At 38.7% G+C, this 12,715-nt stretch overlaps 1 protein-coding gene across 11 annotated transcripts in view; it reads right to left on the bottom strand.

Moving 5' to 3' along the window:
- The window catches only part of LOC116249184 (short-chain dehydrogenase TIC 32, chloroplastic-like), a 60,518-nt gene that overhangs the window by 31,940 nt on the left and 15,863 nt on the right, over positions 1-12,715 (bottom strand). For 3 of the 11 annotated variants that reach the window (XM_031620621.2, XM_031620646.2, XM_031620629.2), the window contains one exon: positions 7,385-7,802. The exons of 7 other annotated variants lie outside the window; for them this stretch is intronic. In XM_031620621.2, the coding sequence (XP_031476481.1) occupies positions 7,626-7,802 (177 nt within the window). In that variant the 3' untranslated portion in view covers positions 7,385-7,625. Of the gene's footprint in view, positions 1-7,384; positions 7,803-12,715 lie in introns of those variants that run through there. One more of the 11 variants, XM_031620638.2, reaches the window with a different exon arrangement.

The following is a 12,715-nucleotide window of genomic DNA, read 5'->3' as shown; positions in this document are numbered from 1 at the left end:
CTCTCGCTTTTAATGTGTGGAGTTGTGATGGTACCATCTTGAACCTTCTCCCTAATAAAGTGACAATCAACTTCTATATGTTTGGTGCACTCGTGAAAAATATGATTAGCTCCAATATATATTACAGCCTTGTTGTCACACATTAAGTTCATAGCTCTCTTTATTTCAATGTTCATGTCTTTTAGTAATGCTTTGACCCACATAAGTTCACAATCAGTCATTGCTTTGTATTCAGCTTCAACATTTAATCTTGCCACCACAGCTTGTTTTTTGCTTTTCCATGTTACCAAATTTCCTCTAACAAATGTACAGTAACCAGATGTAGATCTGCGATCATTTGGATCTCTTGCCCAATCAGCATCTGCATATCCAACTACTTCAAGTTGCTGATCACGTTTCATGAGTATTCCTTTTCTTGGAGTCCGTTTAGATATTTCAACACTCTATGTGCAGCTTCGACTGTGTGGATCTTGGTTTATGCATAAACTGACTTATTAAGTTAATAGCATAAGCAATATCAGGCTTGGTCACTGTTAAATATATGAGTTTACCTACGAGTTTATGACAAACTTGAACATTCTCAACAATGTCTCCATCTTCTTTGCGCAGCTTGCAGTTTAGTTCCAAAGGACTGTTTGCAGCCTTAGCTCCAATGTACCCTGTCTCTTTTAATAAATCAAGAATATATTTTCGTTGGCAAATAAAAATTCATTTGTCAGTGTACAACTTCAATGCCTAAAAAATACCTTAAAAACACCTAGATCTTTAATTTCAAACTGCTTATTAAGGAGCTATTTGACTTGGGCCATGAATACTGTGTCATCACCTGTCAAAATAATGTCATCTACATAAACCAGTAAGATAACAATTTTCAAACCTTTAGCATAGGTGAACATTATGTAATCTACAGAACTCCTTTTAAAACCAATATTTTAAAACCAATCTGGGTAAGAACATCACTTTAGCAAGAGAACCAAGCACGAGGAGATTGTTTTAACCAATATAAAGCCTTTTTTAACTTACAAACATACATGTTTTGGTTTGGAACACTATGTGGGACTCCATATACACTTCTTCATGAAGTTCTTCATGTAAGAAAGCATTCTTATAATCAAGCTGCATTAGGTCCCACCTTTTATTAGCTGCAATAGAAAGCAAAATTCTGATAGTGTTCATTTTGACGACTAGAGAGAATGTTTCTTTGTAATCTATTCCTTCAGTCTACATGAAACCCTTTCCTACCAGACGAGCCTTAAATCGTTCCACAGTCCCATCACTTTTAAAGTTTATTTTATACACCCACTTGCATCCAACCACTTTCTTTCCTTCAGGGAGAGGTACAAGATCCCGAGCTTGATTTTTTTGCAATGCAGTAAGTTCTTCTTTCATAGCTTGTATCCATCTACTGTCCATGTTGGCCTCATCAAAGGTTTTTGGTTCGGTTTGAGAGTAAGTATTTAACACATAGGTTTGGTAAGGGCGAGATAGAGTTTGAAATGTTATATATTTTTCTATTGAATGAACTTTGTTTGCAGTCAAGTAGGTGTAGTAGTCACTCACTTTGATTAGTGGTCTGGTATTACGAGTGGAACAACGAATAGGTGGCTCAGGACCTTGGCTTTTGGTTTATTCAGATACGTCGATCTTTGGGGATAGTTGTTAAAGTTCTTCCATGATTGACTCCTCTCTATGATCTGTGAAATTAGACTCTATAGACTGGTGGTCGGCAGCAGGGACATTGTTAAAAACATCAATGAGAGGCCAGACTTGTTCACTATGCTACAAATTTTCACTACTTATTTGTTCCCCCTGAATTGAGGCTCCAAAGTATGGCTCCTGCTCAAAAAACTTAACATCACAAGCAGAAATAGGATCATAACATTTGTATCCTCTTTTTCTACTAGAGTAACCCAAAAAAATACATTTTGTAGCTCGTTTCTGAAACTTGTTTCTAAAACTTTCCTGAACACGAACATAACATTTGCACCCAAAAACTTTGAGATGTTGAATCGAAATTGTCCGTGTTAAAAGAAATGCATAGGAATCTTATCATCAATGCTAAAACTTGGAGTTCTATTGCTTAAATAGCAAGCTGTGGCAATAGCATCAGTCCAAAAACGTGAAGGAACAGTCATATGCATCATAAGAGATCAAACAATATTGAGTAATTGACGATTTTTCAGTTCTGCAACTCCATTTTGTTGGGGAGTTCCTGCACATGTATATTGAAGTAGGATGCCTTTCTCTTTCAAGAAATTTGTTAGAATGTCATTGACATATTCTCCTCCATTATTTGACCGAAGCTTTTGTACCTTAGCACCATACTGCGTGAGAACCATGTTATAAAATTCCTCAAACAATGTGGGAACTTCACTTTTATTTTTAAGAAAATAGATCCATGTCATTCTAGACTTATCATCAATAAACGAGACATAATACTTGAAACCAACATAAAATTCTTCAAGGGCAGGCCCCCACACATTAGAATAGAAGATCTCTCACTATTAGGTTGGAATAGCAATCTTGTTGATTTTGAAAACTCACAAGCATCACACGCCCAACTTTCAATAGTGAGATTAGGAACCAGCTGAGTTAGACTTCTATCAGAGATATGTCCAAGGTGAGCATGCCACTTTTGGTACTCAGACTCTTTTATTCAGCAAGTAAGAAAACTAGCATCGCATGCATCAATTATATAAAAACCTCATTGTTCGCGTCCTCTACCAATCACTTTCTTTGAGTTTTGATCCTGAAAAATCACCTCCTTTGAAGAAAAAATAGCCAAGCGATTATGAGTTTTTGTTAATTTGCTCACAGACATCAGACTGGCAGATATCTTAGGAACATAGAGAACACTAGATTTAATATCTTTTTCAATAAATGTGGTTCTATCAACTCCTTCTACTGCTATAGGTGTCTCATCTGCAGTAAAAACATGCTACTTTTGTTTTTTATCTAAACTAGTAATTTTAAAAGAATTTCTATTCATGTGATTGGTGGTCCCAAAGTCAACAATCCAAGTAGAAGCAGCAGAAACAGAAATAAGAGCATGATTCTTACCTTCATATTCAACTGGTTGAGATGAAACTAGATTCTTCTTTGAAAATTTTTGAAAGAACTTTTCAAGATCTTCCTTGGTCACAAAGTTGGCCAAATCTGGTTGCTTGGATAATGATTTCTCTCTAGTTGGATGACCAATTAACTCCCAACATCTATCACATGTGTGTCCTATCTTCTTGCAATGATTGCATTTGAATTTGCTTCGGATTCTCTAGCCATTGCTACTGTCATTGGGTAGTTTGGAATCTCCCTTTTTATTATTGACGTAATACACCATTGTTTCAAGGCTTTCTTCACTATTATTTTTTGAAGTCACGTTCATAACTTTTCGATAAGCTACCTCTCTTTGTATAGTCTAGCACCACATTGTTAAGTGATAGAGGAGGAGATGTCGTCAGAATCTGACTTCAGACAGCTTCGTAATCATCAGCTAGTCCAGCAAGAACTTTGAAGATTTTATCTTCTTCAGATCTACGTGTATAAACATCAGGATCAAAAGTGGCTGGTCGGTATTCCAACAGTTCATCATATAAACTTCGTAATTGACCAAGATACAGATGAATCGGCTTATCTCTCATAGTAAGCTTAGAGATTTCCTTTTGAATTTCATATATATGAGCCAGATTGTTTTGTTCCCCATATAACTCTTTTAAGTAGGCCTGGGCGTCGGGCCGGGCCGGGGCCAGATTATTCAGCCCGGGTCGGTTCGGTCCGGCCTGGCCCGATTCGACACATTAACTCACAGACTCCATCTCAACTATGTGTTGAGTTATCTCCGTGAAACTTTTGCCCGCATTTTTACCCGGTTGCTGGTCTATCGTTCACTTATGATTATTGCCCTAGGACTTCCGTTGCTTTTCGTGCTTTTAGTGCTTCCTTGTCGGGGATGGCGTTGGGTAGGTTAGGGTCAAGGTCTTTGTGTGCGGTCTTCGAAGGGAAGATGGCGTAGGCCGTGGAGAAGGATGAACAACTCGTCGAAGTTAGGAATAAGCTCCGGAAGCCACCAGTTGAGCTCGACGAGCTTCATTGCCTCCTCAAGGTTGGTTCCCTCTCTCTTGTTCTGCTCTTCTTCTTTCGGATGTCCAAAAACCATAAAACAAGAGAAAGCAAGAGCCGCGTTCTCGATCCTTCCTCTTGCCGAAGAATCCATAAGGCATTTCAAAAGCGAGGAACGAAGGTCTCCACTTAATAAAACTATTTGCAGGACATCGTCAGATGAAGGGTCAAGAAGGACATCTAAACACCGTCAGATGAAGGCTCAAACGGGTCGGGCCAGGTCGGGCCCGAGCCGGGACCCAGGATATCAGGCCGGGCCCGACGGGCTGACCCGGTCCGACCTGGCCCAGCCCAATGCCCACCCCTACTTTTAAGGTATCCCAAACCTCTTTTGTTGTTTCTTGGTAAAGAAACAGATTTGCAATCGGCAGCTCCATGGAGTTGATTAGCCATGACATAATTATGTCGTTTTCTACTCCTACTCTTTGTACTTTGGATCATTTTTGTTAGGCTGTTTTATAGAGCCATTGATGAATCCAAGTTTTGGTCACCCACTAAGGAATAATCGAGCAGCTTTTGCCCAACTTAAGAGAAAAAAAACAATGACTCGGCAAGCAGCGGAATAGACAAATTTAAATACGTCTGCACTCAGCAGGAGGAACGAACTTGTTACAGCAATCTAGCTGAACAAGACATGTTTCTCTGAAAATCACCGAACTAAACCAATCTTGAACAGCATTGGGAATAGGTGATGAATCGTCGTCTTCAATTACAGACGGCTACCAAGTGACCGGCGAAACTTGGAAGGTCTATCGCTTTCTTCAGTGCACTTCCAAAAAATCTGTAATTGTGCAGAAGTGATCTGCAGATACATGTGATTCGAGTGAACTCCTGCGCGACAACTGGAGTCACCAAAAAAAAAAATCACCGTCGCTAAAAAAACGATCGGCGATATTCCCCTGGCGGTCCCTGTTTCTTCTTTCACAAAGATTCCCGTCCTCCAGCAATTAACAAAAACCAAATAGTCGAAACTGAGTGTAATAAATGCAGAAAATCAGGAGGATTTGTTACGGGAGCAAAGAGATTCCCAATTCCAAAAAGAAATTGGAAAAAAAACATTGTCGTAAAGGTGAAGCCTGGCTAGACAAAAATTGTTCTTCGGCGATACTCTGGTTTCTACTAGATCTTTTGCAATTTGCCTTTAAATCAGGCCCAAAAAAACTCACGAATGATCCTCTCGAACAAAACGATGCTACTTGAATGATTCTCGCTTGCTGGTGTAACCTTTGGTGACCAGATTTCTTTAGAATCAATGGACATGACCTTGCAGCAGACAGCATGAAGCACTCCCTCTCAAGAACAACTGCTCTCATACCATGTTAAAAAAATATTGTATCCAAGAGAAACAGTAGCTAGACAAAAAACAGAAAGTAAGGATTTACATGGTTCGACTATTTCAAGCCTACATCCACAAGAAGGGAAGAGAATGATCTTATTGAGTTGAAGTACATCTGATCTCAATATAACTCCAATATATAGAAGAAGAGAGCACAAAAACAGGAAATTGATAAACATGATCTTTACAGCAAGAAAAAAGGAAGCTAATCTTTTTATCTCTTGATCTTGATCTGCTATGATTTAGCTAGACTCGATCTGCTCTGTTTTTCCTGATTTTTTGGCATGGTCTGTTCTCCTATTTTGGCGCACTAGATTCCCTTCCAGAAGTTTCCAACAAGGTCAAAGATCCAATGTACAAAAAAATTACACACCTGTGAACATTGATTGTCAGTACAAAAGGCAGCCCTTTTATGGATATAAAAATTAAAAATTTTAAAAATTATTTCTTTTTTAACAGTCTTCAAAATACCACAACTCCCACCTTCTTGTTTTCTGGTGCATATTTGTTGTCAGATGAAGGCAACTCACTTTCAGTTGGCTAGCTTAACTGAACTCCTCATGAAGAATGAGTGTGAGTTTGAGATAAGTGAATTCCTTTAGGCAAACAAGTGGAAGTTGAGCCAAGTAGGTTGGCTTTATTAAGATTGATTAAGCTCGTTGATTGTGCATGTATAGACTATGTTGTCGAGTTTCAAATAAGTGAACTCCTTTAGACAAACGATTGGAAGTTGAGCCAAGTAGGTTGGCTTTATTAAGATTGATTAAGTTCGTTGATTGTGCATATGTAGACTATGTTGTCTATGTCTGGTGTTGTAAAGAGAGAGAGATAAAGAGAGAATCTTTGACATGGTTTTGGTGTTCCAAAAATGACTGTACACTAAGCTGAGCTAGGGCAGTCGACTCCAATGACTCTTAAGGTCCTATAAAGGAAATAAATATCCTACTTGCTCAAGTGTTACGCAAAACTTAAAGTTCTAGTAAAAAATGCTTAATTTCAGGGCAAAGTTGATAGGCTGTAGGGGTAAAATGGTCATTTTAAGACAATAGCAATGTAGGCAACCTTGACATAGGTGCTCAACAAGAGAGTAAAATCTGCTTGTTTGACTTGGCAGTGACCCTTAGTCTTGAAATCTGATGTATGAAAATTAATTTTGAATGTGAAGGGTAAAATGGTCTTTTAGACTTGTACAAATTTTGGGTTCTCACAGGTATATATGTGAAGCAAAAGAACTGAAGCAAAAGAACGGAAGTAGGTCAACAAGTAAAATATGGGACATAAATTATATGGAAATTAATTGGAAACTTTATCTCCAATAAGGTGTTAAGTCACAAGATTTGTAAGGTCATTTGGTAAGTGGTTTTGACATGAACACCAGCCTTGCCTACACAAATCAAGAAAAACGTGAACTCATTACACAAATAATGGACGTTCATGATTTTTCGTTCATAAGCAACCACACATTGATAAGATAAAGTCTAAACTTTAAAATATTTTACATCACATTCAAACGTATAATCCCCAGCCGTTCATTGTCAAATAAAAATATGCTGTAACCATTATCTTCTTCATCTTCATCGTCATCCCTTCAAACTAGTGATTTTCCCTTACGCCCATGATTTCTTGCAAATTTCCTTTTAATATAATGAAAGCTCAACCTTCAACAACTATTAAAAGCGTTGAAAACGGGGTTGGACCTAGAAATTTTTTATGAGAGGGGCCGAATTAAAGTTTCCAAATTTTAACTAAGGTCGAAATATCATTTTTCAAAATTTTTATAAAAATTCTAAAAATTACATATAAATGTTTAATTTTTTTTTAGGTGGGGCCAAGGCCCAAGCAGGCCCTACCTTATCTCCACCCATTTAATATGAAAGGAAAAAAAAAATCTCAACAAAAAAGGGGCATAGACCCTTTTCTAAAACAAAGCCGTATCATAAGATTAGGCTTGTATCAGCTGTATTGTAAGATATGATCAATACCGCCATGATACACATGCATTTTGTGTATCGTTCTCATATCGTATAGATTAAGATACAGCTCCGTATCATAGAACAAAGATCACACTGGATTAAACCGAAAAGATGACCTGAGCTATGAAAGAACTCAAAGTGATGTGTATCTGATTCAATTCTCTGTGAAGTAATTGATCAGGCGATCGTAAGATTGGAAACTATTGCTGTGGAAGCTTTGTGCTTATCATGTCTTCACTGAACTCCCAAAGCCTCTTCGCTAGATCGGCGTCCCTGCCATAAGCTGTTGGCTGGTCCTCCTTGCAATCACTGAAATACTTGCCGGAAACGCCTTCCATATTCGGGTGCAGAGCCAGATAACAAGTTGTTGCTGCCCCCTGAAATTTGTTCACACATTGGAAATTTGGGTTTGGGTGAAGCTTTTAACTAGATTTTACAGGACATTAGAAATTTTATGACTGATGTGTCACTACTTTGTACATGAAGGAGCAATATTGTAGGTGTCAATTCACTGCATTTGCATATCGGTGATGTTCTCAAGGCATTGCAATAAAAATGCAACAGGAAATCTGATCCCAAAAATGAAAATCTCCGTTCTTTTTCTAGGATTTTTCAATTTTTTTTGTTTATATTAAACATTTTTATGTTTCTTTTAGAATTTTAATACCAATGTGGGAAGTCTCCACTAATTTTCATCAAGTTTTTTCTAAGAAAATTAGTAGAAAAAACCGGGAAGAAAATTACTTAAAAAATTAGGCTTTTTTTTCTCATTATATGTTACAAGTAATTTTTGATTTATCAAGCTTCTTTTACCTAAAAAATTAGGCTCATCACACACATGCCGGATTCATCAAATTTTCATTTCCTTACTAACCTTTAATAATCTTTTGGTGCATGGTTAAAAGGGGGGTTTAGGACACTAGGATCCTCAATGTAAACTATTTCACAATTCAGTTCAATATATTATATAGTTTTACATTGAAATTTATATAATTTTACAAGTTGGTGTCAACCACAAGTAGCGGATCTGTTGATTAACGAACATCAACAAGTACACCTTGTTTTGGCTTTCCAAAAAGGGATCCGGCCACTAAACTGAAACATGTCTATACGTCTGATGCCTCAAGACGGTAACTTTCAACCTGAACCAACACTCTTCAATACCATCTGTTGGGTCCGGTCCAGCCTCAAGTGGACCCGATCCGGCCCGTCACTTAAGTGACGGGCGGAATAAAAAGAGGGGCACGCGATGTGCCCCCCCTCTCTCAATCCCTCTTACGTCTCTCTCTAGGGTTCCGTTTTTTGGGAAAAAGAGGGTTTCGTTTTTTGGGAAAAGAGAGGTGTGCTCTCTTTTGTGTTCTCTCTTGGTGGCTGCACAACAAGAGGAGAGAAGGAGAAGAGGAGAGGAGAGAAGGAGAAGAGGAAAGGAGAGAGGAGAAGAGGAAGAGAAGGTTGCGAGCATTTGGCTAGAGCAAGATTCAATTCCAACGAGGAGGCGGAACGCATCTCCTCCCAATCCACGTTTTGGGCATTCAATCGGTGATAATTTTTCCTTGTTTTTCTCATATAGTTTTGGTGAGATATTATTGTTGGAGGGTTGGCTTTGTGTAGTCCCTCGTGGGAAAACTTATATCATTGATTATAGTGGATTGAGTTTTGGGTCGTAGTACCCCGTGGTTTTTACCTTCATTGTTTAGAGGGGTTTTCCACGTAAAAATCTTCTTGTGCATTTGTGATTGCTTGGTCGTTGGTTTGTTGCTTCTTGCATGATCGGTTTGGGCTATACTTCGTTGTTGAATCTTTTTTAGTAGATTCGTGTTTATCCACATTTTATCCCAACAAAGTGGTATCAGAGCCAATATGGTGGATAACAAAATTGATTTTGGTACTAGCCGTATGATTAGTCTAAATGGGACTAATTATAGTCTATGCAAAAATAAGATGAAAGATTGTGAAGGCTATGCACCTCACAGTTTTTGCCAAAGAAAAGCCCCATTCTAAGTCTGACGAAGAATGAGAATTTGAACACGAACAAGTTTGTGGTTTCATTCGACAATTTGTGGATGAAAATGTTTATAACCATATTCAAGATGAAAATCATGCATGTAGTTTGTGGGCAAAATTAGAAAATCTTTATGCTTCCAAGACAGGAAGTAGTAAATTATTTCTTCTGAAAAGATTGATGAATTTGAGATTCAGGGAAGGCAGTTCAGTGTCAGATTTTCTAAATGATTTTCAGGGGGTCATTAGTCAGTTATCCAGTATGGGCGTTAAATTTGAAGATGAGATTTTGGGATTATTATTGCTTGCTACTTTGCCTGATTCGTGGGAGACATTTAGAGTCTCGCTTACTAACTCTGTAGCTAATGGGGTTGTTTCTTTAGAGACTGTTAAGTCAGGTATCCTCAATGAGGAGATGAGAAGAAAATCTCAGGGTTGCTCTTCTCAGACAGAGGTTCTTTTCATAGAGAACAGGGGGATGAGTAAATTCAAGAGTGACAGAAGCAGAGATAAAAGCAGAAGCAAGTCCAAATCGAGATATAAGAACTTGGAATGCCACCACTGTGGAAAGAAAGGACACATAAAGAAGTACTGCTTTCAGTTGAAGAAGGAGAATAAATTTGGGGAGAAACAGGAGAAGAAAAATGACCGAGATGACAATGTCGCAGCAGCTGCACAACATGAAATGTTTGTTGTTTGTGATGCTAACATGGTTAATGTTGCCAGAGACGATACTTGTTGGCTTGTTGATAGTGGATCAGCTCTTCATGTTACTTCCCATAAGGATTTTTTCTCTTCATATATTTCTGGTGATTTTGGTACATTGAGAATGGGTAATGGTTCTTTGTCTAATGTTGTAGGCAAAGGCGACGTCATTTTGAAGAATGCGAATGGAGCTCTATTGAAGCTGACAGATGTGAGACATGCACCTGACATGCATTTGAACCTTATCTCTGCAGGAAGGCTCGATGAAGAAGGGTATCACAACACTTTTGGTGATGGCCAGTGGAAGCTTACTAGAGGTTCCTTGATTATTGCTCGAGGCAAGAGATGCAGCAATAATCTTTATACTATGCAGGCATCGATTTCCAGAGACATGGTATATGTGACACAAGATGAGAAATCTATAGAGTTGTGGCACAGGAGGCTGGGACATATGAGTGACAAGGGACTGCAATTCTTGATCAAGAAGAATCTTCTACAAGATGTAAAGAAGGATAAACTTGATAAATGCAGTCATTGTTTTGCAGGGAAGCAGACGCGGGTCTCTTTCAAGAGTCATCCACCTTCCAGAAAATCAGAAGCATTTGAGCTAGTTCATACAGATGTATGCGATCCTATGAAAGTAAGTTCACATGGTGGTGCACTTTATTTTGTCACGTTTATTGATGATTTTTTCAGGAAAGTTTGGGTCAATTCTTTGAAGAGGAAAGACCAAGTCCTTGGTGTTTTTAAGGATTTTCATGCACTGGTTGAAAGGCAGTCTGAAAAGAAGCTGAAGTGTGTTCGCAGTGATAATGGGGGAGAGTATATTGGTCCATTTGATGAGTATTGCAGATCTCATGGCATCAGGCACCAGAAGGCTCCACCTAAGACTCCTCCATTGAATGGCGTGGCAGAAAGGATGAACAGGACACTCATGGAGAGAGTTAGATGTCTCATATCTGAAGCTAAGTTATCTGATTCTTTTTGGTGTGAAGCTTTACATACTGCTGCTTATGTGATTAACTTGTCTCCACATGTTCCTTTGGATGGGGATGTTCCTAATAGAGTTTGGTATGGGAAGGATGTATCCTATGAGCACTTACGTGTATTTGGATGCAGGGCATTTGTGCATATACCAAAGGATGAGAGATCGAAGTTGGAATAAAAAAGCAGGCAGTGCGTGTTTTTGGGTTATGGCCATGATGATTTTGGTTATAGATTGTATGATCCAGTTGAAAAGAAGCTTGTCAGAAGCAGGGATGTTGTATTTGCTGAAGATCAGAATATTGAGGATATTCAGAAAGCAGTAAAGAATTCTTCTCATAGCAGCTATTTGCCAGTTGATGTGGATCCTATTCCCTTGCAGAATACTTCAAGAGCAGTGCCAGATGATGCTGTTGGGCAGATACATGATAGAGAAGGACAAATAGACGTGCCATATATTCCTAATTCAGATGACGAAGGTGACGATCATAATTTGGAGGGTTCTTCCTCAAATGTAGATCGACAGCGAAGATCTACGAGGGAGCGGCGTCCTTCAACTACATATCCCGCACATGACTATGTTTTGTTGACTGACAGTGGTGAGCCTGAATGCTATGAAGAAGCTATGCATGATGTGCACAAGGAAAAGTGAATGGAAGCCATGAAAGATGAGATGCAGTCACTTTACGACAACCACACCTTCGAGCTTGTGGAGTTGCCCCAAGGCAAGAGGGCATTGAGAAACAAATGGGTTTTTAGAGTGAAACATGATGAAAACTCTCTAAACCCAAGATACAAAGCTAGGTTGGTTGTGAAGGGGTTCAATCAGAGGAAAGGAGTTGACTTCGACGAGATATTCTCACCGGTGGTCAGGATGTCATCTATCAGAGTTGTTCTTAGTTTGGCAGCCAGTCTTGATTTAGAGATCGAGCAGATGGATGTGAAGACAGCTTTTCTTCATGGTGATCTTGATGAAGAAATTTACATGATGCAGCCAGAAGGTTTTCTTGTGAAAGGTAAAGAAAACCATGTTTGCAGATTAAAGAAAAGCTTGTATGGTCTGAATCAGGCACCTAGGCAGTGGTACAAGAAGTTCGAGTCATTTATGGGGGAGTATGGCTATACCAAGACTACTTCAGATCACTGCGTATTTGTGAAGAAATTCTCAGGTAATGATTTTGTCATTTTGTTGATTTATGTTGATGACATGCTTATTGTTGGCAATAATATCTCGAGAATTTCAAGCTTGAAAAAGGAGTTGAGCAAGTCTTTTGCTATGAAAGACTTGAGACCTGCTAATCAGATTTTGGGTATGAAGATCACACGAGATAGGAAGTCGAAGAAGCTATGGCTATCTCAGGAGAAGTACATTGAGAAAGTACTTCAAAGATTTCATATGGACAAGGCAAAGCCTGTTAGCACCCCACTTGCAGCGCATTTCAAGTTGAGCACCAAGCAGAGTCCAAGGACAAATTCAAAAAAGGAAGATATGGAGAAGATTCCATATGCCTCAGTCACAGGTAGTCTGATGTATGCTATGGTATGTACTAGACCTGATATTGCTCATTCAGTTGGAGTTGTTAGTTGGTTTGTCTCAAAT

The sequence above is a fragment of the Nymphaea colorata genome, chromosome 1 (assembly GCF_008831285.2).
Source record: "Nymphaea colorata isolate Beijing-Zhang1983 chromosome 1, ASM883128v2, whole genome shotgun sequence".
NCBI classification, from domain to species: Eukaryota; Viridiplantae; Streptophyta; class Magnoliopsida; order Nymphaeales; family Nymphaeaceae; genus Nymphaea; species Nymphaea colorata.
Note: the sequence above shows the minus strand (reverse complement) of the source record. Positions and strands in the feature narration are given on the sequence as shown.